Source organism: Leucoraja erinacea, chromosome 24, assembly GCF_028641065.1.
Source record: "Leucoraja erinacea ecotype New England chromosome 24, Leri_hhj_1, whole genome shotgun sequence".
NCBI classification, from domain to species: domain Eukaryota; kingdom Metazoa; phylum Chordata; class Chondrichthyes; order Rajiformes; family Rajidae; genus Leucoraja; species Leucoraja erinaceus.
The window spans coordinates 20,214,234-20,239,908 of record NC_073400.1 but is presented as its reverse complement, the minus strand read 5'-3'; the positions used below and the strand labels follow the sequence as shown (position 1 = coordinate 20,239,908).

The 25,675-nt window shown below is 48.5% G+C and overlaps 2 protein-coding genes across 5 annotated transcripts in view; one reads left to right on the top strand and one right to left on the bottom strand.

Moving 5' to 3' along the window:
* Positions 1-1,076: 1,076 nt before the first annotated feature.
* Positions 1,077-19,387, bottom strand: ncstn (nicastrin). Its single transcript, XM_055654702.1, has 17 exons — positions 19,256-19,387; positions 18,772-18,876; positions 18,247-18,370; positions 17,896-18,014; positions 13,975-14,120; positions 13,517-13,667; positions 13,039-13,148; positions 12,377-12,529; positions 11,637-11,741; positions 11,058-11,135; positions 8,561-8,730; positions 7,430-7,532; positions 7,180-7,275; positions 6,260-6,350; positions 3,800-3,954; positions 3,275-3,487; positions 1,077-2,291 (listed from the first exon to the last, which is right to left on the bottom strand). Exons 1-17 carry the CDS (start codon positions 19,302-19,304, stop codon positions 2,169-2,171), a joined length of 2,091 nt encoding a protein of 696 aa, XP_055510677.1. The 5' UTR covers positions 19,305-19,387; the 3' UTR covers positions 1,077-2,168.
* copa (COPI coat complex subunit alpha) overlaps positions 19,326-25,675 on the top strand; it is a 31,597-nt gene continuing 25,247 nt past the window's right edge. Inside the window, exons 1-8 of one of the 4 annotated variants that reach the window (XM_055654698.1) lie at positions 19,326-19,393; positions 20,797-20,856; positions 21,984-22,097; positions 22,675-22,748; positions 23,648-23,728; positions 24,252-24,328; positions 24,657-24,766; positions 25,292-25,401. In XM_055654698.1, the coding sequence (XP_055510673.1) occupies positions 19,375-19,393; positions 20,797-20,856; positions 21,984-22,097; positions 22,675-22,748; positions 23,648-23,728; positions 24,252-24,328; positions 24,657-24,766; positions 25,292-25,401 (645 nt within the window). In that variant the 5' untranslated portion in view covers positions 19,326-19,374. Of the gene's footprint in view, positions 19,394-19,669; positions 19,813-20,796; positions 20,857-21,983; positions 22,098-22,674; positions 22,749-23,647; positions 23,729-24,251; positions 24,329-24,656; positions 24,767-25,291; positions 25,402-25,675 lie in introns of those variants that run through there. The other 3 variants (XM_055654700.1, XM_055654699.1, XM_055654701.1) reach the window with 3 other exon arrangements.

Here is a 25,675-nt window from a genome sequence, read left to right as displayed (position 1 = left end):
AAGCCTTAGGTTTGGAAGAAAGACTAGGTGCTGAGAGCTCTCTTATACCTGCATTAACGAGGAAATTAAACACACCTGAGCAATTACAAACACCTGTGAGGCCATGTGTCCCAAACATTATGGTGCCCTGATATGGGGGGTGGGGGCAAACGAGTCAATGTATAAACACAGCTGTAATTTCTACATGGTGAAACCAAAATGTATAAAAATACCCTTTAATAAAATCTGACAAAGTGCACTTTAACCACATGTGATTTTTTTCTATTACAAATCTGAAATTGTGGAATACAGAGGCAAATAAATAAATGATGGGTGTTTGTTTGTCCCAAACATTATGGAGGGCAATGTATTTTTCTTAAGTAGCTTGAATGTACCGGGAGAGTCTAGGACTGGAGGTCATAGCCTCAGAATTATAGGACATTCCTTTAGGAAAGAGATAAGGAGGAATTTCTTTAGTCAGAGGGTGGTGAATCTGTGGAATTATTTGTCACAGAAGGCTGTGGAGGCCAAGCCAATGGATATTTTTTTTTAGGCAGAGAGATGGATTCTTGATTAGTATGATTGTCAGGGGTTATGGAGGGAAGGCAGGAGAATGGGGTTAGGAAGATAGATCAGCCATGATTGAATGGCAGAGTAGACTTTATGGTCTGAACGGTCTAATTCTGCTCCTATCACATGATCTGATGTGCTATATTGGAATTTCAGAGCTACTTAAAGCTGGCCTGATTTTGCAGCTGGATAAGCAGAGATAGGGATGTGGTAAAGACTCAGTGAGAAATTGAAGCTTGTCATGCGAGGACAGAGTCCCTACTTCAAACCATGTTACATGGAAAAATATTGCAGTGGTAGGGAGGAATGTATTCCCCAACCAAGGGAGAGCCGAGGTGTCCAATCACAAGCAAGCGAAGAAACAATGGTGACTTGCAAACCTCACCCATTGCCATGGGCGATAAGCAGGGCAGGACTAACATTGCCCACACACTCTTCTCCTTCTTATAGCAGCAGCTCCACCCGAGTGCACCAGTAACGCAAGACACTCGAGGCAGAAAGGAACAGACCACGTTAAAAGCCATGGGTTGGAAGTCAATTATTTTTATTTCCATTATTAAGACATCAAAAGACAAATTCTCTCATGATCTGCTGTAATCTCAGGCTCAAAGGCCTGCCCATCATATTCTATGAAATTTTAATGAGCAAGTTCTGCCACCTCTTGCCAAATATCATTCCTGGTGCAGTGTGTGACGGGACAACCCCTTTAGGCTGTCAAGTTCCTGGTTGATGTACGAGTGCTAGTGCCTTTTTGAATTGTGCCTTCCCTCAGGTGACAGCCATTTTTATTTGCATTTTTGTAAGGCATCAGCTATATTGAACAGTGTACCAACAGGATGATCAGAAAAAGCAAAAATTAAAGTGTTGTTGGTATTCAGCGGGTCAGGCAGTATCTGTGGAAGGAATGGACAGACAACATTTCAGGATGGAACCATTCTTCAGATTGAAGAAGGGTCTCTATCAGAACCATCACCTGTCCATTCTCTCCACAGATGCTGCCCGACTTGAGTTCCTCCAGCACTTTGTTTTTTGCTGAAGATTCCAGCCATTGCAGTTTATCATGTCTCTGTTCCCAAGGAATGATGGCCATTTAAAATAAAGTGTTCCCAAGGATTGTGGCCATTTCAACCAGGGATATTGCAAATATGGTAGCCGTTTTCCGCAGATTGTTCCCAAGGGTGGTGGCCATTTTGCAGTGTGTTACCAAGGATGGCTGCCAGTTTGAGCAGGGCATTCCCATGGGTTGTGGCCATTTTGAGCAGGGTGTTCCGAAAGGTGTAGGCCATTTTCAGCAGTTTGTTCCCAAGGGTGGCGGCCATTTTGAGCGGGGTATCCGCAAGTGCGGTGGCCATTTGCAAGATTGGAACAGGTTTGTCATCTGGATATGGTGGGTACCCCTTTCCCCTTAATTGGCCTCCGCCAATCCCTCATGCTTGAGAATACATCCAGCATTACCACAGTAATAATTCAAGTCAATAACTTCCCCCGCCGTCACAATAACACTCTCCCTTCACTCTCTTCCCCATACTCACTCCCTCTCTCTGGCCCATTCACTCTTCCTTACACACCTACCCACCCACTCACTCACTCTCAGAACCACTGGACTCGCTGCTGCCCCGTCAGTAGCTGACGGAGCTATGCTCCTGGGGTCCAGAGAAGAGTATGTTGGACTTGGCATTGAGGAAGTGGATGAGGACCATTGACGTGATGAGGACGCAGATTCCGGTCACCAACGTGATGATCTGAGGGTTGGGAGGTAGGAGACACAACAACATGGTGAGAGTCAAACATGATGCTTAACACCTTCCACATACTGTTTGGGACACGGCAATGTCATATACATTACAAACACCTGTGAAGCCATGTGTCCCAAACATTATGGTGCCCTAAAATGGTGGGACTACTACGTATAAACACAGCTGTAATTTCAACATGGTGAAACCAAAATGTATAACAATCCCTTTTAATAAAATCTGACAATGTGCACTTTAACCACGTGATTTTTTTCTATTACAAATCTCAAATTGTGGAGTACAGGGGCAATAAACAAATGATGGGCCTTTGTCCCAAACATTATGGAGGGCACTCTGCGATTACAACATTTATAAAGGGCCTGTTTCCACACTGTATGACTGTAACTCTAAGAGGTGGCTCCAAGGCCAAACACAAATTGGAGGATCAGCAACTCATACTTCACGGGCAGCTTGCAACCCAGCAGTATGAATATTGATTTCTCCAACTTCAAGTAAGCATTGCATCCCTCTCTTTCAGCCCCTCCTCCATCCGTCGTCATACTAGTTTCACTTTTGTCCTGTTAAGTTCCATTTATATTAACTCGTCATCACCTATCCCACAGCCAACAATGGACCAATGCAGGCTCCACATTTCCTTGATTACCATTGCTTTCTGCATATTTTCCATTCATTTGTCCCAAGTACCATTTATATATTTTATTCCCCTTTCCCGAGTCCGAAGAAGGTATTCGATCCAAAATATCATCTATTCCTTTTCTCCAGAGATCCTGCCTGACCCCGCTGGGTTACACCACTTTTTGTGGCCTGGCACATGAGGAGGCTCCACTCCCATGTCCCGTTAATGAAGGGCATGGCTGCAATGAACGGCATGGCCTGTCCCTCAGGTCTCTGCCAGGGTCTGTGTTTGGTCAAGTTTCTGACCGGGGAAAGGGGGAAGTGAAGGAGCAAAGTTGTCACGAAGCACTACTCACCTCCAGCTCCCTGCTGGCCACTAAAAAGATTCGGGCCCCCACCTTCTGCCAGCGGCTCTCGGTCCAGGTGGAGTACTCGGTGGAGGAATAGTCAGCCAGCTCGAAGGCTGGGGACAGGGCCCGCGACAACCAAACGTTGGCGCGCACGCAGTAAGGGGTGGGCTCGCTGGCGTTCTCCGCCTTCGTCCCCTGCACCCAAATGTAATTGAAAAACTAAGGGCAGAAAAGGGGAGAGGGTGATGAGTGACTGCAGTGAGAGAAGGGGTAAGGATCGCTGCGCTTGGATGGACATGGAGGGAGGGCAATTAGAGGCTGCGGGGGGGAGATGGCCAGGTGAGAGGGGGGGGGGGGGGGGGGGGGGGGGGGGGGGGGGGGGGGGGGGGGGGGGGGGGGGGATGGGTAAATGGGATGGCGTAGGCTGGGGGGGGGGTGAAACAGTTGAGATAAGATTGCAGGGGGTGGTGGGACAGGCCGGGTGGAGGTAAAGCGGATGGTAGAGACAACGGGTGAGGGGTTGGTACTCACGTTGGTATCGGGGTGCGGGATGCTTTTGGGGTCCCGACACTGCTCCTCAGTCAGGTTGGCATGATGACCGGTCAGGTTAAACAGAACGTGCTCCACCAGCACCGTCGAGAAGGTCTGTTCATTGACTGAGACATAGAAAGAGATGTGTTTCTGTTCTGTATGGAGAGAAAAGGGAGAGAGAGGATGGGAAAAGAGGGTTGGTGAGAAGAGTGGGTTGGGGTGGATTTGAATGAACACCCATTGCACCCAGCAACCCATGGGCAAAGGCACTTCCGCCCAGCATGCATGTTGTGATAAAAGCCCCCAATCGCAGGTCAAGCTCACAGCACCGGGGTAACTCTCAACACTACCAAGATTCTCCGATAAGGGAGGTGCTCTTGTAGTCTGGCAAGCTGGCCTCTACCTTGCTGACATCCGGCATCAGCTCTTAAACATGTCCTCATATCTACCCCATGACCTCATATCTACCGTTTGACCTTGAAACACGAGGACACCATCAAGCAGGCTGTCACCGATCCCATCAACTCTGGCGATCTCTCTTCAACACGGTAAACACTCGTTATAAAGGACCACGGGAGAGGGGGAAATAATGCCCGTTATTGCAGATTGTCCATTATAACCGAGTAAAGTATTATCATTATATGTAGTTGTAACAAAGAACTTCAGATGGTGGCTAATACACAAAAGGACAGTGCCAGAGATCCAGGTTCAATTCTGACTACGGATGCTGTCTGCATGGATCACACGTTCTCCGTGTGATCGCGTGGGTTTTCTCCAAGTGGTCTGGTTTCCTCCCGCATTCCAAAGAGGTACAGATTTGTAGGTTAATTGACTTCTGTAAATTGCCCCAATTGAGCAGGATAGTGTTAGTGTACGGTGTGATTGCTGGCTGGCGGGAACTCGATGGGCCGAAGGGCTGTTTCCACACTGTATCTCTAAACTGAACAATTTTCACTGTACCTTCCAATTTCACTGTAACTTATTTGGTTAAGTGACAATAAACGTGAACTTGAACTATACACAAAGTACTGGAGTAACTCAGTGTGTCAGGCAGCATCGCTGGAGAATATGAATAGGTGATGTCAGGACCCTTCTTCAGACCGATTCAGTTGGCCAAGTTACTCCAGCACGGTGTCGTTTCACTTTAAAACTAGGCGCCAATGCTGCTGGCCTTCTTCACCAGTTCACACAGCTGTTTTGTGGCTCGCATTGTAGCCTCTGGCTACATGCCACTTCCAATTACAAGATGTGCTCGGTCATCGTGTGGCTCTCTACCCTCTCACCTGTTGCGACTTCCAACATGGAGTATGTGGGCGACTCCGGAAGAGGACGAGGAGGCTGTGTTAGGGGGAGGGGTGGTTTGGAATGAGGCCGAGGAGAGAGCAATGCGAGGAGGAGGCGGCAGCAGTCGAGCGGGAAGTGGACAAAGGCCCGAAAAAAATGCCATCTACAGGGGCTGGAACGTGAGAAGCAACAACAGCAGTGTCACCGGATCGTATGCGAGTGAAGAAGGGCTCTCAGGTGCAACGAGTCGGGGGGTGGTGTCAGAGGCTGGGACTCTAAATGTCCAGGGAGACATTGCAAGGTGGGGGTGACATCGGCATGTCTGTCTGCTATATTCGAATTGCGTTATGAAAGGGCCCATTAAAATGTTAAATAGTTCCCCAGCCCCTTACTCTCCATTTCTATCATCTTCCCAAAATCCACAAGTAGAAGTGCCCTGGCAGACTCATTGTTATTGCCTGTCCAGCCCTACCGCAGTTTCTAATATCTCAATTCTATTGAATTAAGAGCCCCCCCCCCCCCCTCCAAGCTGCCCTTCCTAGTGAAGCACAGGTTCACATCCACCTCCCATAATCTCATCTACCGAATTCGGTGCTCCCTATGTGGCCTCCTCGGCCTGCTGATCTCTCGGTTGCTAACCATTACAACTCCCCTTCCCACATCAACGTCTTTGTTCTGGGTCTCCCCTGTTGATGACACACGCATATTGAAGGAACTGTATGAAATCAAATTCTCCAATTTTAGGCAACGAACATCCCCACCTTTTCTGCTGCCTTCTGTTCCCTCTGCCCCACCTGGGTGCACACCCATTTTCCCCTTTATCCCACGCAATTTCAACTTCTCCCCATCTTCTTCCACCTTTCTCTCCTCCACTAGCTTCACAGTTCACTCCTCCCTTTATTGTACCCCCTTTTGTCTATTTGTTTTTCACCTTCAGTCTTCGTCCATTCATCTGCCGAATAAAACCTCTATCACCTGTATCCATCGATCATTTGCCAGGCTTTGTCCTTAATTCACTTCACTTTTCCAGCTTTCTCACCACTACCACAATCAATCTGAAGAATGGACCTAACCAAAAACTTCACTTATCCATCCCCTTCAGAGGTGCTGCCTGACCAGCAGAGTTATTCCAGCACTTTGTGGTTTGCTTAAGACTCCCCATCCCACAGTGCTTACTTGTAAATATGTCATTTTTGTCCTGACTGATGATCGAGTGGAACCAGGAATTATTCCAATTGATTACAAATCCATACAGCATTCGGGTCACCTGGAGAAAGAAATTCTGTGGGCTGAATATCCATGCTGGCATATGAAGAAATAATCTCCTCCAACTGTATCCTTTAACATTTCGTCCACTATAAACCCACTCAGTCTCCCCTCCCTTTGAAGATCTCAGTACAACATCACTTTACCCCACTCCCTGAACACTAATATCCCACCCAATGTAATCCCACATTCCCTGCACACTTTAATATCCAACCTTTACTAATCCAACTCTCCCAACTTCACAAAACCTTTGATATCCCACCCAGTGTAATCTCACTCTCCCCTCGTACATATTCTGTATAACCCCACCCAGTCTCAACTATCTCTCCCATCACTTCCACCCGCCTCTCATCATTCTATAGCCCACTGACGCTCTGTTCATTCTTAATTCCGCACTCTTATCTTCCCACATCGTGCACTCATTCCTCAATGTCGCTGCCCCTCACTTCTGCTTTTCTCTTCCACTATGTGCAATCTGGGTACAAATATTTTCTCCATCCTTCACCAAATTACTGTGAATTACAAAGAACCTCCTGCTGAGCGAGTCCGCTCAATACTGTTCTACAGAAACGCTTCTCTAGTGGGCAACGCTCCCCTTGACCTCTGCCCGTTGCACCAAACTTTATTTACCCTTCTATCAATTGCCCAATATCCCTGAAGTCATAGATTCGTACAGCATGGAAGTCATGGACTCGTACAGCACGGTACTATTCCTTGAACAGACAGTCAATTCTAATTATTCTTCTACAAAACCTGATCCTTTTGGAGCAGTCCAGTAAATCCTCTCCATAGCACCCCAAAAGTGATGGCATAAGCAATGGGAACCTTACTGTTTGCGCGTTGGCTGTGATGTTTTCCAGGCTACCGTTGCCCCCTGCCTGCAGGTACAGAGTTCGTGCAACGAGGGAAGCCACATCCGCAAGTGCCTGTGAGCAATAGATCGTCCAGGTCAAGTTCAGAGGTCAGGCAAGGAAGAGGGTTAATGTTTACAAGGGAAAGCATTAGGCACGGGGGTTCCCGAGCAAGAGTTAATATTACAAAGGGTTGACAATTACAGTCTCCACCATATCTCTCTCTTACCTTTGCTGTGTCTGTGATATGGTTCAGAGCCTCCTCAGGAGTCAGTCCATCTGGGTATCGCAGCCCAATATTTTCTCCCAGATCGTACACACTCTGGTAATACCTAGGATAATAAGTTACAGGATTTAAAGTGTTGTTGGCTCATAGAACCGTCTCAGTTCCAGCCGTCATTTCAGTCCAGCATGTCCACTTCTCTCTTCTGCCATAACTCCTCCAATGCTTCTTTAGTTCCCTGTTAGGGCACGGATCAACTATCTCCCCATCACTCTTTCCCCTTACACCATCCTTCTGCGGGGAAATTTAAACCCAATCTCCTGTTCAGTGAACCGTCCGCGGGTGGAAGCACCTTCCCCCAATCCACCGCTTTCACGAACCCTGGTTCCATTGTGTCCACTCCTGACAATCTTCTCATGGGAATATTCCACAAACCCAACGCCTGCAAATTTCTCTGCATTTGTCAGTTGGACCAACCACCTAAGGCGGGTGGAAGTGATGGGAGAGATAGTTGAGACTGGGTGGGGTTATACAGAGTATGTACGAGGGGAGAGTGAGATTACATGAACATATCAGAGGCCAGCCAACCTGTGGGAGTGATTCACTCCCTGACACCCAAAAGCCTTTAACCCCATCTGCAGGTCACAACACAGGAGTGTAATGCAACAATGTCCACTTGCCTGGATGAGTGCAGGCAACTTGACACTGTGCAGAACATAGCAGCCCATCAATCGGTTCCTTAAGCTCTACCACCAAGATGAATAAGGCCTGCATGTTCCTCTCCAAGTCCCATAACTACCTGACTGAGAAATAGGTCACCAAGTCAGACTGATGGAACCATTGTGGGGCAGCATTAATGGTGGAAGGGGCATACACTTATCCCAGGCTAACATTTATCCATTGGCATCACTATCCTGTCAGAACATTGCCGATGATGGGAACTTGCTGTCCTACAAATAAATGCCCCGTTTCCTACCTCACAATAGCATTGGGACATCTTGACTGTCAAGCAGAAAATCAAGAAACATGTTGAACAGTAGCGAGTGGCTCTTTCCTGGAACTGGAGGATAAGAGGGGGCTTTCCGTTTCGCAATACATGCAGGGTGCAGGGCTGTGCCACTGCAGTGGGGTGCAGACCTGTTGGCGAAGCTGGCCTGGTGGTCGGTGAGTACGGCTCCAGGGATGATCCTCTTCCGTAGGAACCTCTGGAAAGATGACGGGGGCAGGGGCTGGCTCTGATTCGGCTGCCGAACGCTGATGTTCATTCCGGCTGTGACTTTGGAGAAGGACGCCAGCAGCTTCTGAACCTACAGCCAACAGAAAATTATTCCAGCACACGACACACAGCTCAGCGAGGGGTTCCATACAACGACCCAGGCAACCTCAACACCTTCATCTGCCCCCTCCCCAGCAAATGTCTATTCCTGCCAATCTCATTACAGTGGAAAAACTATCAATCATTTCCTGTTCCAACATTCTGAATGGCAGCAAGCTCCAGGTCTCCAATACATGCGTCTCCCTTCCTCAATAACCTGCCGGACAAAACCGTCAGGCCCAGAACCTTCACTTCCATATTCCCTGGTGGTATAAATCGACGATGTGTAACAGGGTGTCATCGGGAGAGTGTATACATGGACACGGGCTCACCTTGAGTGGGTCAACATTTACAGCAGCTCGCCTTGAGTGTGTCAATATTTATGGGGACACATCTTGAGGGTATTAGTATTATCAGGAATCACTTTGAGTATGCCAGTATCAAAAGGGGGTCAGAAAGAAGGCATCAATATCGAACGAAGGGGTTACTGAGAGCGAGCTGAATATTCGGGGTTATACGTCCTGTCGGAAAGACTGGATGGTGGGCAGAGTGGGTGGGATAGCTCTGTTGGTTAGGAATAAAATCCAGTCCTTAGTGAGGGGTGACATAGGATCAGAAGATATAGAGTCATTGTGGATACATTTGTGAAATTATGCATAAAAACAGTCTAATTGTAGTTATTTGCAGGCCTACAAACAGTAGTCAGGTATAGGGTACAAGTTACATCAGGAGATAAAATTGGCATGTAAAAAACGCAATGGGAGAGTTCAATATGCAGGTAGACTGGAAATCAGGTTGGTACTGGACCCAAAGAAAGGGAATTTGTAGAGTGCCTCCAAGATGGATACTTAGAGCAGCCTACCAGGGCAAATGCAATTCTGGATTTACTGTTATGTAATGAACCGGATTTGATACAGGAACTAAAGGTAAAGGAACCATTAGGAGGTAGCAACTACAACATAAGTTTTAATCTACAATTTGAGAGGGAAACAGTGAAAATGGATGTGTCGGTATTGCAACTGAGCACAGGGTGGAGCCAAAGTGCCCCTGGCCTAAGGGGATGACGGTGACCATGGCTCAAAAGGACCAACAGAGAAGGGTATAACTAGGGATACTAAGCCAATTTTAATACTGATCCGAAAGCCTTGGACCAGACCACTTGTCGGAAGGGATTTCAAACCCTAGATTAAGGGATGACTGTTGTGCCTCCTCCCCAACTGAGCAATAGCACTAATTTATGGGAATAGTCCAAAACTACCTATGCAGGATGCAGTAACTAAAAAGGCAATGCGGGGAGAAAGGATGAAAATACGACGGTAAGCTATCCAATAATATAAACGAGGATAGCAAGATTTTCTTCAGTTATATAAAGAGTAAGAAAGAGGCAAGAGTGGAAGTTGGGCCGCTGGAGAATGATGCAGGAGAAGTGACAATGGGGAATTAAGAAATGGCAGAGAAGTTGAATAACTTTTTTGCATCAGTCTTCACAGTGGAAGACACCAGCAATTCAAAGCAGTCAGGGGATGGAAGTTAGTGGAGTGGTTATTACGAGGGAGAAGGTGCTTGGGAAGTTGAAAGGGCTGAAGGTGGATAAGTCACCTGGACCAGAGGGTTTTGAAAGAGGTGGCTTAAGAGATTGTGGATGCATTGACAGTGATATTTCAAGAATCACTCGAGACAGGAGTGGTCCCGGATGATTGGAAAAATGCCAATATTACCCCGCTACACAAGAAGGGATCAAGGCAGAACAGTGGGAACTATAGGCCGGTTAGTCTGACTTCGGTGGTTGGTAAGATTTTAGAGTCCATTATAAAGAATGAGGTTACGGAGTACTTGGTTCACAATAAAATAAGCAGAAGTAAGCATGGCTTTGTGAAGGTCTTGCTTGACAAATGGGATTTTTTGAAGAAGTAAATAGCAGGACAGACAAAGGAGAGTCAGTAGATGTTGTTTACTTAGATTTTCAGAAAGCCTTTGATAAGGTGCCACACGTAAGGCTGGTAAGGAAGATGGAGGTCCAGTTCCCTAGTGCACCCTCCTCCCTCGTCAATCTTCATTACCCGTGCCAGGAGAATGTGTCGTTGGAGGGTAGAAGTAGAGGCAGGAGACTATGTGTGCTGGTACTGCTGATATGTGTAGAGAATTCAAACCCCCAAACACCTTTCGGCAAGAGCAGGCCAAGGACAATCCTACCTGTTCATTTACTGTGGAATTGCGCAATGAAACTGGATCAGTATGAGCCCAAATTTCTGACGATGTTCCAATGCCAATCTGTAGAATTTTAAAAACATCGGCAGAGCAGGCCAAGGACAATCCTACCTGTTCATTTACTGTGGAATTGCGCAATGAAACTGGATCAGTATGAGCCCAAATTTCTGACGATGTTCCAATGCCAATCTGTAATTTAAAAACATCAGGCAGTTGCAATTTATCAAACCTCACAACCAGTCCCAAATTGCTGCAGCCATTTCCAGCCCATGGGTTCTAATCCCACAGTTCCATCCCACCCCGCTTTACTCTTCAACATCTCACCTCATCTAATCTAAGTCTTCCAACACGACAGCACCCTTTAAAACCACACCTAATCTATTGCCTCTCTGCACCTACTCCTCACACACTTATTAATACCACATTCACTCTAGAGCCTATCCCCCCCCACCGCCCCCTTATGTCCAATCTATCATCGCGTCCCGCGTGCTGTAATACACCATCTTTCCTCACAACTTTTAATATTGAACCTGATTTAATCCCATTCTTTCCAACATCGTTTTTGACCCCTTCTTAACTCGGTTCTCTAGTTCTCCATACCTCTCTCACCCACCTCTTACTTCACCCCCTGAATGCATCTCCTGGTCTGAGACATACTACCTGACCTAGGTTGTCACATAAACAGCGTACCTGATTTAACTCTATGAAGGAATCTATGTTCTCCAACGCAATGGGAAATTTACCGTTGGTCATGTCATAAACCATCCGAGAGCTGCCAATGTAGTCAAATGTCTCCTGGGGAGTGGTGCGGGGCAAAGGCAAGGAAAAAAACAAAATCAGCAAAGCTCATTCTAACATGTACTACCCCATGCCCTGGCAGTGTGTGATGGGATGGAGGAAGCTTTACGCTGTGTCCTTGTCTACACTGTGGTCTGGGATGTGTGACCGAACGGTGCAGAGGAAGCTTCACTGTGTGTCTGTGTCTAACCCGTGCGTGACGGAACAGTGTAAAGGAAGCTTCACTTCATGTGTTTAACTGCACCCAGTGAGGTAGATGGGACGGTGTGAAGGGCTTCACTCTGTGTCTGCCCTGTGTCCATGTGACGGGACAGTGTAGACGGAAGTTCAGTTTCTACTGTGCCTTGAGAGGGTGTAATGGAACAGCGGAGTTTACCTCTGTGTTTACCCTGTGCTTTGAGAGTGTGTGACAGAACAATGCAGAGAAAACTTCACCCCATGTGTCTAACCATGCCCAGTGAGTTAGACAGGACGGAGTGACAGGAGCTTCATTCTTCACTGTGACAAGATATTGTAGAGGGGTTTCATTCCGTGCCTATCCCGTGCCCTAGGGAGTGTGTCACAGGACAGTGTAGAATGCCCTGAGAGTGCATGACGGGATAGTGTGGAGCAGCCTGGCTCAGGGAGCTCACCCCCTGGAAGAGGAGGAACATGATGTTCTTCGGCAGAGACTCGACATCAGGGGTCCGAGCAAGGGCCTCAGCCGCAGCTAGGAGCACGATAAATCCAGAGACGGCGCTGTCGGTGCCCGGAGCAACTTCCCAAAAGAAGGAGCGGCTATCCAGCTGCAAGACAGGTTAGCACATTATTGTTATAGAAGTTGAGGACATTTCAAAAAGGAAGGGGCTAAGCCTGTGTGCAGTGTACTGGACGTGTGTGTGTGCGCAGACATGGGCATCAATATGGCAGAGGGCAGGGCTGCAGCAAGGGTCAGCTTAGTGGGTGCAGAAGAAAGACTAAACTGCTGGAGTAACTCAGCAGGTCAGTCAGCATCTCTGGAGAATAGAAATAGGTGATGTTTCAGGTCGAGACCCTTCCTCAGACTGAGAGTGAGGGGAGATGGAAACGAGAGGTATGAAAAGGATAGACGAGGGAGGGTGGATGTGGACGGACAGGGAGCCAGGGATGTGGTCTGAAGGTGCTGAAAGGATTTGGCCTGTGCCTTGGTGAGGAGTAGGGGAAAACGTATCGGGCGGAGGGTAGTCTTCCAGTATGTGCGAGCGGGGTGGGGAGAAAGAATGACTGCCAAGATTGACAGGAGAAAGCACAGTCAGACTCCTGTCCCAATACTCACCCGGGCTGCAGCCACAACAAAGCGATCCTCCGGACTAGCAACACCAGACTTATTGATGGGCTGAGTGGTCGTCCAGACGTTGAAGTCCGACAGCGGGTCACAGACATCGTCTGTAACAGAGTGAGGAAAGAAGAACAAGATGAGGGGGAGGGGAAAGCAATGGGAGAAGTGCCTTGGAATGGGGTCATGGGGGAGAGGATGAGTTGGGCGAGCTGGTTGCCAGGGAGGGGGCGGGCTGGGCCGTCAGTGAGCAGGGTGAGGTGGGCTGTCAGGGGGGGGGGGGGGGGGGGGGGGAGCTGGGCTGCGGGAAATGGGGGGGCAGGGCTGCCGGGGAGGGGGCAAGCTGAGCGGCGGGGGAGGGGGTAAGCGGGGTTGCAGAGGAAGAGACCAGAAAAGGGTTGGGATGGGTAGAGGGGGGGGGGGGGGGGGGGGGGGGGGGGGGGGGGGGGGGGGGGGGGGGGGAGCGGAGGCCACTCACCAGTGTTGAGTGTGATGGAGACCTGCCCCCTGCTGCGCCTCATACACGTCACCGTGTCCTTCACCCCATGCATGTGGGACGACAGTTGCATGGCGCAGAGCGGGAACGCCGGTGCTGCGCCCTCCCTCGGGTGGTTGTGGTCCTTGTAACACTGGTGATGGGAGGTGAACAGTGTCAATCACACTGGGTGGCACATTCTGTCTGACCATTACCTCACCGCCCACTTATCCCATCAACGGATAAGAAAAGCCGAGAGCCTCTTCCTGTTCCTATGCGACTGCTTCCAATGGGCCTGAATGGCCTCCTGTTCCTGTGGGACAGGGAGGAAGAGTCCCTTCATGATGCTGTGTAGCATGCTGGAGAGGGACGGAATAGCCTCCTGTGTTAACCTCCGGTGCAGTAAACCCTGCATAGGGCTGAATGGCCTCCTGCAGTTCCCATTGCACATGCCGTCTCACCTGGCGGATGACCTGTGTCTCGTTCTCGTCCTTCAGCATAAAGACCGGGAAGGGGAAGTCATCGTAGGAGAGGCCGTTGCCCTCGGGGTTCCAGAGGGTCTCGTTGCAATGGGCGTACTCAGGCCCGTAATTCAGGGAATATAGCCCTGCAAGTACACAAGTGCAGAATAAACTGACCCAGAATAGACCACTCAGCACTTTGAACCTGTGATCACTGAGATCAGGGCCAGTCTGACCCATTCTCCAAAACCCTCAACACTGCAATCTCTTATCTCCCTCGGTATTCAGCGCATTCATCAGGGCGGGGGCGACCTACCTGAATCCATACGGTCCCTGTCTAGAGCAGCCCAATGGATTCTATTCCCAGCCCTTTCCCCACCACCTAATCTAACCCTGATGGAAAGCCCCCTCAGCAGCTGCATTGTCTCTCCATCCACCTCCCTGTCCCTTCCTAAACACAGACCCTGCCTCTGCGGCCCGAAACAACGCCACCTGCCCTAAACCTATCCCACCTCCCTAAACACCCCCCTCTTCCAGCTGCCTATACACCCTCCCCACTGCCTTCCAAAGAACACCGTCTTCCCTAAAATCCACTTACACTACCTCTCTAATAAAATCCTCCCCTTACCTCCTTAATCCTCTACACCCCAACATCACCCTCCCAAAATATCTTTCCCCTAAACACCTCCATATCTTACCTCCCGAAACATCCTCCCCCGTCCCCCTCCTATACCCTGCTCCTACCTCATTAAACGCCTCACCAACCTCCACTAAAGATGCATCTAGAAAAATTGGTGTGCAGTTATTGCAATTACTAAATGCTATACATGTTGCAACTTATCTGTTCAATTATTATAAAGACACATGGGGGAAAAGGGTAACTAGAGTGGGATCCATCAGCAATCAGTCACCTCTGAGTGGAGCCACAGGAAATGGGCAAGGCCCTTAATTAGTATATCTCATCTGTATTTGCCAAGGAGAAAGACAGGAGGACGGAGGAACTTGGGGCAGTCATTGGAAGTGTCACGAGAGTAGTCAGTGCTACAGTCGAAGAGGTGCTGAAGGTAATATCATGTATGATGGTGGATAAATCTCATGGGCCTGATCATATATATCCGAGGACATTGTGGGAAACAAGAGAGGAAATTGTGGGAGCCCTGGTTGAAATTTACGAGTAGTCTTTAAATACAGGTGCCGGAAATTTGCCTCTATTCAAGAAGGGCTGCAAGGAAAATGCTGGGAACTATGGGCCAGTGAGCTTAACATCCGTAGTTGGAAAGTTACTAGAGAGTATTCTGAAGGATAGGATATACAGGTATTTAGATGACATGGGCTGATTAGGAACAGTCAGTATGGTTTTCTACTTGGGAGGTCGTGTCCAACCAGTTTGATTAAGTTTTTTTGAAGACGGGACCAAAAAGGTTGATGAGGGTACATCTACAGGTCTACCCTCATCAACCTTTGGACTTCATCAAAGTATTCGACAAGGTTCCGCATGGTATGCTGCTCTGAAAGGTTAGGTCGCATGGGATCCAAAGCGAGATAGCTGAATGGATAGAAAATCAGCTTCATGACAAGAAGCAAAGGTTGATGGAGGAAGGTTGCTTCTCGGACTGGAGGCCCGTGACTAGTGGTTTGCCTCATGGTTTGGTGCTGGACCCATTATTGTTTGTCATCTGTATCAATGATTTGGATGAGAACATACATGGCAAGGTTAGCAAGTTTGATGATACAAAAGTGGGTGTTTTTGCAGATAGTGAAGGTGGTTGTGATAAATTGCAGTTGGATCTTGATCGATTGGCCAGGTGGGCTGAGGAATGGTCGAGAGAACTTAGGATAAAGAAATGTTACATTTTGGGAAGTCTAACATAGGCAGGACCTATACAGTGAATGGTAGGGCCCTGGGTAGTGTTGTCGAGGAGAGGGATCTAGGAGTGAAGGTGTATGGTTCCTTAAAAGTGCTTAAAGGAGTGGCAGGGAGATAGGGTCAAATACACACACATATACATACATATAATATGGGTATGTTGTGAGTATGTGTATATATACACACACAATGAGCTTTTCTTTTCTCTCTCTTGTTTGTCATATCATACTATGTTTGTATATTCGGTTCTGCTGCAGCAAGTAGGAATTTCATTGTTCTATCTGGGACAAAAGACAATAAAACACTCTTGACATACCTTCAAGAAGGGTCTCGACTCAAAACGTCACCCATTCCTTCTCTTCAGAGATGCTGCCTGACCCGCTGAGTTACTCCTGCATTTTGCGTCTACCTTGGAGCAGTGACATGTTGGCCAGTGTGGGCGAGTTGGGCCAAAGGGCCCATTTCTACACTGACTATTATGATTAACAAAATTATAATTCTGTTCGAATTTGCAGGGTTTTTAAAAATCAAAATGTTCAGGAAGGTGGATCCATTGATGCGTCATATGGAGGTGGGCAGCAAAAGGAAAACACTTCAATGGCTGTAATCAAACCTCACACTGAGGAAGATGGTGTGGGTGACAGAGGTCACTGATCACAGCCCCAGGACATCATTGCAGGAGTTCCTCACTGCAGTGTCCCGGGCCCCATCATCTTCAGCTGCTTCCATCTGAAGGTCAGAATGGGTCACTGATGATCTACACGTTCAGTTCCATTCACAACTCCTCAGCAACTGATCAGCCCATGTCTGTATTTACATTTAGGTTTATTATTGCCATGTATTTGAAGGCACAGGGGAAAGCTTTGTTTTGCATGCCATCTAATCAAATCAGATAATACTATTAAGCCGAAGTCAAGTACAACAGGTAGAGTGAAGGGAAAGATACAGAGTACAGAATATAGTTTTCAGCATGACAGAGTAATAGTTCAATGTTCACAATGAGGTAGGTTGGAGAATCGGGACAGTGCCCTGGCTAATGCCCGATAACAGATGGAAAGAATGTCTTCCCGAGTCTGATGGTGCATGTTTTCAAGTTTTTATATGTTCTGCCCGATTGGAACATAGAGAAGGCAGAATGACCGTGGTGGGAAAAGTATTTAATTACGTTAGCTTTCCAGAGGCAACGTGAAGTGTAGATGGAGTCAATGTTAACATTCATAGCAAAAGGATTTGACTATAGGAGCAGGGAGGTTCTACTGCAGTTGTACAGGGTCTTGGTGAGACCACACCTGGAGTATTGCGTGCAGTTTTGGTCTCCTAATCTGAGGAAAGACATTCTTGCCATAGAGGGAGTACAGAGAAGGTTCACCAGACTGATTCCTGGGATGTCAGGACTTTCATATGAAGAAAGACTGGATAGACTCGGCTTGTACTCGCTAGAATTCAGAAGATTGAGGGGGGATCTTATAGAAACGTACAAAATTCTTAAGGGGTTGGACAGTCTAGATGCAGGAATATTGTTCCTGATGTTGGGGAAGTCCAGAACAAGGGGTCACAGTTTAAGGATAAGGGGGAAATCTTTTAGGACCGAGATGATGAAAACATTTTTCACACAGAGAGTGGTGAATCTCTGGAATTCTCTGCCACAGAAGGTAGTTGAGGCCAGTTCATTGGTTATATTTAAGAGGGAGTTGGATGTGGCCCTTATGGCTAAAGGGATCAGTGGGTATGGAGAGAAGGCAGGTACAGGATACCGAGTTGGATGATCAGCCATGATCATATTGAATGGCGGTGCAGGCTCGAAGGGCCGAATGGCCTACTACTGCACACATGTTCTATGTTTCTAATGGAGGGGAATCTGGTCTGTGCAATGGAATGGGCTGCATCTACAACTGCAGTATTTTACAATCCAAAACCAAGCTGTGAAGCAACCCGACAGTAAGTTTACTACGGTGTATCTACAGATGTGTGTAAGAGTCAATGGAGACGGGGGTGGAGCAAGGAGGAGGGTTGGTGGACGGAAGGAGGGTTCAGAAGGATGGGCGAACACTTACCAAAACCATCGTTGGGGCACTTGAGATCAGGTGAAAGTTGTCCGGGAGCTGGAGAGGGCGGCAGGATCGCAGCTACGCCAGACACGCGACTGGATGACTTCAGACTCAGCATCACGTCCCTGAGGGAACATACAGCAGGGAAAGCAAGACTAGGGGCGATATCCTCAGAAAGAGCCCAGGGGCGAGGGGGCTGGGTGAGGATAATGGGAGAGGAAGGAGAACAAGCGGAAGATGGGGGAGAGAATGGAATGAAGCAAAGGAGGTGTAACCCAGATTAAATGTAGCAGAATCTTCCTGTGCTTGTGGGGCTCACAGCTAAGATCCACGGGGTTAGCATGGAGGCCCACTCACCGTGTAAACATGTTGCTCTCCAAAAGGACCATGTAGGGAGGGTTGGGACCGTCACTCAACACCCAGCTGAGGTTAGACTCTTGCTCGACCAGGTGGATCACCCCAGTGTCACCGCTGAGGGAGGCTGAGGGTGAGAGGGGAGGAAAATATATCAGATGGCTGAACAACAATAGATAGATAGATAGATCCTTTATTGTCATTCAGACCTTTCGGTTTGAACAAAATTATGTTGCCTGCAGTCACACACAGAATCAATAATAACAAAACATACAATAAACACAAATTAATCATCCACCACAGTGAGTTCACCAAGCACATCCTCACTGTGATGGAGGGAACGTTAAACAACACCCCAGTTTAACATTCCTCTCACCCATGGCTCCCTCGTTTACACCCCAAGCATCCATCCCACACGCACAGCCAACACACAAACCAGCCACCCACATAACCCACTACCCTTGCAGCCACTCTCTATGTGCGCTTCTCTCCACATCCGACCCATCACCCTCCCCAAACCAGACTCACACTGGCAGCCGATCTGGTGGGTAGCATTCATAAGCCGGACGCAGGGAGCGGTCGCATTCAGGGTGATGTAGATCTTCTTCTCGACAGAGTTGGCAGAGCAGAGGCCTGAGGGCAAGATCACAGGACAGTCAGGAGTGAGTCTGCTGACAAGAGCGGCCTCCCACTCCCAGCACTACTTATATGCCTCCTCAACAACATTGGTGGCACCTTCCTTAGGGCACCCACCTCCTTCACTAAACCCCTCCCCACCCTATCTCTTTCTCCCTCATTCCCTGGCCTCCCTCATTAACCTCTTGCTACCCCGTGGCATCCTCCCCCCTCTTTTCACCATCCCACTTCCCCTGAACTTGCTCCATCCATCTTACCCTTCCTCGCCGCCCATACTCTCTCCCTCCCCCCACCACCACTCACTCCCTACAATCCCCTCTCTCTAACTCATCCCTCCCTCATCTTCGCTGCCCCCTCGCTCCATCATCCTGCTCACCAATAAAAAGCGCCGCGCTGATCCAGCGCACCGCCACCTCCATTCCCATTCTGTTGCTTTTCCCGGAAGTTTGCCCTCTTTCCAGCCCGGAAGAGAGTTCGGAGTGCCGGATGTAGTGGATGCGCCCAAGTGTTGCTGGTCAGTTCGCGTTGTCTTTAAAGTATTCTGCTTACGGCATTTAATGCAGTTGTTCAATCCTTAGCTTTTTATTCGGAGTGTATTTATCGATTGCATTAGTTCCAGTTATAGGCATTACATTTAATTACGCGCTTGTGGCTATTGCTTGCTTTGTTGTTGCATTTAGCGAGTTGGGTTCCGCCACTTCCCTCTCCGATTGATCGCACCCTGTTGTTGTTGCGACGTCACGTCTACCCGCGCCGCCGCCCGAGTTCCGGTTGTTCCGACGTCACCTCCGCCCCACTTCCGGTTGTTCCGACGTCACCTCCGCCGTGACGTGTCCGTCTGCGGATCGGTGCGACCAAAGATTATAGAGGAGCGGATCTTTGGGTGCGACTGGATAGGCCGTGGGGGGAAAGCTACTCGGTAGAAGGGGTGAGGTAGGGATGACTGAGGGGGAGATGGGAGGGGAATGTGAGGGCGAGTTGAGAAGGTTGGGGAGGTGGTTGGCGGGGTAGAATTACTGAGCGGGTGATGTAAGGGGGTTGTGGATGGGGGGGGGGGGGGGGAGAGGGGAGAGTATTGTGAGGGCGGGTAGGGGTGAGGGAAGATCAGATTGAGACTCAGATTCAACTTTAATTGTCATTGGCAGTGTACAGTACAGAGACAACGAAATGCAGGGGATTGCAAGTGCGGTTGCGGGTAGTGGGGATGTGGGGGAAGGGTTGCGAAGTTTGGGGGGTGAGGGGATGTTGTGAGGGTTGAGGGGGGTGGTGAGGATGTTGTGAAGGCTGGGGGGGAGGTGAGGGAGGGAGAATTGATGGGCGAGAGGTGGGGGGGAATTATGGGTAAGGGGGGGGATATGTAAGGGAGGGATATGAGGGTGAGGTATAGGAGAAGCGGTTGGGGTAGGGAGGGAGGGTAATGGAGAGGGAGGGTAATGGAGAGGGGGAGGGTCGTTAGGTGAATGATAGTTCAGGGGAGGGATGAGTTCGGGGAGGCAGAAAACGGATCACAGACAAAGGGGAGCAGTGAAGGGCTGTGGAGAATGATGGGGGGGGCAGTGAGAGGTAGAGATGGATAAATATAAAGGATGACAGAAGGAAGATAGTGCTGTAAGAAGAAAGAGGAGGGGAAAGGGAAAGTTGTGCAGGATAAAAGGATGAATGGAGGATAATGAGAGAAGGAATGGGAAGTTTAAGGAATGTTTGTCAGGATCAATCGGCAGTTTGTTCATAGGACTGGAGGGATAGATGAGCTAGGTAGGATTTGAGGCAATTTAATGATGTTTGGTGGTCTGCATGTACCTCAGGCTTCAAGGAAGCCCTTTGCATGGTGCGGTAGCTGGAATGAACTGTAGTGGGTCCTGAATTTCCAGTAAAGGTTAGAATATAACTCTTGTTCTACTTCAATTTTGTCCACAGTAATCTTGCTCCTAGCCAAAATGCTGACCAAATTTGAAACAAAATCTGCACGAGTCAAAGGTGAGAATTGGATTTGAACAATGTGATGGGGACGTTAGTGTGTGGGGGATTTAACATGATTAAAGGTCCAGTGGCATCTCAAATCAAAGGGGGTCAGTGGTTTGTCATGCAATCATTGGTTACATCACTGAAGGTCTATTCTCCCCATTTCTTACGCAGTTCCATCCTGAATGCCACAACGGAGCTGCTGGCTTCACGCTTGTTTTCCACACTTGCTGCATTCCAGGCACATGTTGCATAAATAAAATTTATTGATATCATTTCATTCTCTTCCCTTTTGTAGTATATTCTCTAATGCTTGCACCTCCACCAAAGGGACATCCTACCAACTCTCTTCCAGACCTCTTGTTTTATTTGGTTAAGTTCATACGTTGCAGGAGCAGAACTAGACCATTCGGCACATCACGTCTACTCTGCGATTCAGTCATGGATGACTTATCTTTCCCTCTCAACCCCATTCTTCTGCCTTCTCCCCATAACTCACGACACCCCTCCTAACCAAGAATTTATCAATCTCCGTCATAAAAATACCAAATCTCCACCCCTTTCACAAACCTGTTTGTATCCTGCTGCCATCTATCAGAGTTCTCGTCACAGTTCATGTATTTAGTAAAACATGCACTGCAATGAGTTGCAGACTGGCATCTAAGTAGGGTTTGTGTACAGAGTAGATGCCTGGGAATTGGTTGCTGGCTGGAATCTAATTGCGGAATTTGGTGTGGCTAGAGAATGAACCCCAGGAATGCATCGGAGGCTGGAACCTATTTTCGGGGTTTGTGAAATAATTGTAAAATAATATAACATTTATTTTATTAAATTAATAAACTTTAATACTTACAATATTAAAATATTTGTTATTGATGCAAAATAATTGTTTCAATAACTTTGTGTTACTTTTAAATAGATTATTTAAAGTGTATATTTAAATATAGATTTAAATCTATAAATCTCTAAACGGGTACTGGGGGAGAAATTAGTCTGGGATTTATCACATGCATTATCCAAGAACTTGATTGATTCTGGTGATTTTTAGTGCACTTGTTACCTGGTTCTTCCTCTTTCTCTCTTGCCCACATGCCTTCCCTTCCCTCCTTTGTGTCTCCCTTCCCCCACCCATCCCATGGCAGGGCTGAGTTTCCACTCTAAGCGCCCATGGATCCTGGCCAGTCTGCACAATGGGGTGATCCAGCTGTGGGACTACCGTATGTGCACCCTGATAGACAAGTTCGACGAGCACGATGGTAAGGCCGGTTGGATGAGGGGTACCTGAAGAGCTGCAGCAGGCGGATGGGGGAATGGGTGGAGGTCAGAGGCTCGGAACATGCGATTGTCTGTTCAGTGTGGAACTAAGGGGAAGTGCGTTCACCCAGCCGTTTGTCACTGTTTGAGACTGAGACCGATATATTTTTGGGTACCTGAGGAATTGAGGGATTTGTGGTTGGTGAAGAAAAGTATTGCCATCTTACAGAATTCCACAGCAGACTTGAAGGTTCAAATGGCCTGCTATTTCAATTTGGTTTCTTCACTTTGGGTTAACTACTTATTTAGTCACCCGCCACCCAGTTTGGTGGAGGAGAAAGGTCAATGGTTGGCCGGGGGGAGGAGGAGATGGGTTAATGGTGGAGGGGGGAAAGAAAGGTTTTGGTTGTCGGAGGACGGAGAAAGGTTTCTGGGTGTGGGGGGGAGGGGAAAGGTTACCAATGGTGTTGGTGGGGGGAAGAGAAAGGTTAATGGTTGTGAGGGGAGTAGAAGGGTTAATGGTTGTGCGGGAAAGAAAGATTATTTCTGACAAACTGTTCTCTTCACCACCACCTGCAGGTCCCGTACGAGGCATCGACTTCCACAAGCAGCAACCCCTCTTTGTTTCTGGTGGTGATGACTACAAAATCAAGGTAAGAGATCAGAGGCAAAGCCCCCATCGCAGAAGTCGGAAGCAGAACATCGTGTTAGGCGCTTCAGTCGTTGATTTCACCCCACAATACAAATGAGGAGTGTGGCAGAGCACTCTCTCACCTCACTGGGTAAGCGCGGCACCAACAAATCCCAAGCAGCTCGACGGCATCCAGGGAACAGCATTTGTTTAATTGACTCTCCAGCCATCATCCTAAACATTCCCTCCCTCCCTCCACCACTGATACACACTAGCTGGTTGAGTTGCTACCTACTAGCGCCAGAGACCCGAGTTCGATCCTGACCATGGGTGCTGACTATACAGAGTTTGTACGTTCTCTCCGTAACTGCGTAGATTTTTCCCGGGTACTCCACAGTTTCGCCCCACACTTCAAAGAAGTACAAATTTGTGGGTTAATTACCTTTGGTAAAAATTGTAAATTGTCCCTAGTGTGTAGTGCTAGTGTAGTTGGTCGTTGCAAACTCGATGAGCCTGTTTTACAAGCTGTATCTCTAAGCTATAAAACTAAACTGGCTGAAGTTGTGTACCTTATGCAAATTCTCAGCCAGGCTACCTTGACAGCACCTCCCAAACTTGCCACCACTATCATCAGGAATGGAAAGGTGGTAGGGGATGTAGGAGTGGGACATTTATTACTAGTCCACCATTACTGGATCTGAATCCTGGAACTCCCCAACAGCACTATGGGGGCACTTTCACCAGAACGACTGCACTAGGTCATAGAGGCAACTCACTCTATCCACCTCATTGGCCACGACTGCTGGCCTTGACAGCAAGTCCCAGATCCCATGGAAATGTGGCAAGAAAATATTGTCAAGTGTTTGTATTAATGGTTGAGTGGTTTGAGAAAATGATTGGAATTCTATCCCACACACCAAGGTTTGGAACTACAAGCTGCGACGATGCCTCTTCACGTTGCTGGGTCACCTGGATTACATCCGTACCACCTTCTTCCACCACGTGAGTGCAGGACCCCAGGAAAGGAGGGAATGTTGGGTTGTGGAGGGAAGATTGAAGAGTATAGCGGAGGGAATGTTTTGGGAATTAAGGTAAAGGGGAAGATGGCTGAAGGGAAGGAGAATGGTGGGGGGGGGAAGGGAAGGGGGTGGGTAACGAATGAGTGGAGGAAGGGTGGATGTGGAAAGAGGGTCCAAATGGGGGAAGTTAGGAATGAAGGACCAATTTGTAGGTTTTGAATGATGATCCAATGGGGTAAGTTGGGAATGAGGGGTTCAAGGCTGGGCTATGGAACGTAGAGGGTATGAGGAAAGGAGTGGGTTATGAAAGGAGGGAGTGAGGAGAACAATTTATTGAGTGGAGAAGAATAGAGGAATAGGAGTTGGTAGGTAGAAGATGATGAGGGGAATAAGGAGTGAGTTACGGAGAGGGCAAGGAAGAAGCCGTGTGAATAAGGGGGAAAAGCTGTCTGAAGCAATAGGGTTTCCCGGTTTTCAGGACAGTGATCCAGGAATCATTCTCACAGGAATATCCATGGATCTTGAGTGCCTCGGATGACCAAACCATCCGGATCTGGAACTGGCAGTCGCGGACCTGTGTGTGGTGAGTTGATGGATCCTGCAGCTCTAGCTCGGTAACTCCCCCTCTCTTTCCCCACTTAATCACCAGTGATGGGTTCTGTCGCTCTCCTGGTTTCAGGAAGTTCTGGGACAACGGGGAGGGGAGGGGAGGGGAGGGGGGGGGGGGGGGGGGCATGAAAACCATTATACACTGGCGTGGGGGGGGGGGGGAGGGGGGCTATTGTCCAGGAAGTGATACGTTGAACTCTGATGCCTTTTGTTTTCTTCCCCCCCCCCCCCCCCCCAACTTTTTTCCCTCCTCCCCTACCCATCTCTCTATTCCACCCCACCCCCACTTCTCTGTCCCACAGTGTGCTCACTGGACATAATCACTATGTGATGTGTGCCCAGTTCCATCCCTCTGAGGACTTGGTCGTCTCGGCAAGCCTGGACCAAACTGTCCGTGTCTGGGATATTTCTGGTGAGAACTGACTTCTGAGTCGGCTCGCGGCATGTTGGGGGGGGGGGGTTTGCAGTGTTCGGACGCAAAGACCTTCCTTCTGTGACATTCGTTCATATGGCCTAGCACACCGCCCCTCCCCATCCCATATCATGGTTAATTGGTGGACACCCCACCAGTGCCACCCACAGTTATTGGCTGATTGAAAAGCGCTGTATGCCTCATGGGTGCCTTCTGATTAGGCAATTTGCTTACCGTATTGGGCATTGGCTGGTTGATCGAGGACATTGTGCGTGACAAAAATGGCCATAATTAGCTGCAATTGGCCCTCGTTGTTAGGGCGTATTGGGACATGGCCCTTCCTTGGACTTCCCGTCTGTGTAAACTATCTTCATTATTGCTGAGCTTCATCTGAACCATCCGCCAAGCAAGGTCCTTCCCGTTCTCCAATTTTCTTCCAACCTCTGTAAGTCAGGAATAGCACACCATTATCCTCATCTCTTCCCGGCACTTGCCACACTCACCATATTCTATCTGCTTCCTCAGGTCTGAGGAAGAAAAACCTTTCCCCAGGAGCAGTGGAGAGCGATGTCCGTGGGATATCTGGTGTTGACTTGTTTGGGACTACTGATGCCGTTGTCAAGTATGTTCTGGAGGTAAGGCTGTGCATAGGGGGCTGACCGAGAGAATCATCTTCACTGTCCCTTTACCCACTCCTCGGACATGGGCAAGACATAGTGAGGCCTCCTCTCTATAGTCCCATCTCTACACTCACAGGGAATGGGTTAGACCGAGTGAAACTCACTCTACACTGATCTGTTACACACTCCCAGGGCTACAGGTTAGCTGCAAAGTGAAACTACTTCTGCACACACTGCCTAAGCAGAGGGTAAATATATAGGAAAACAAGAAAGGAGTACATGGCTCGTT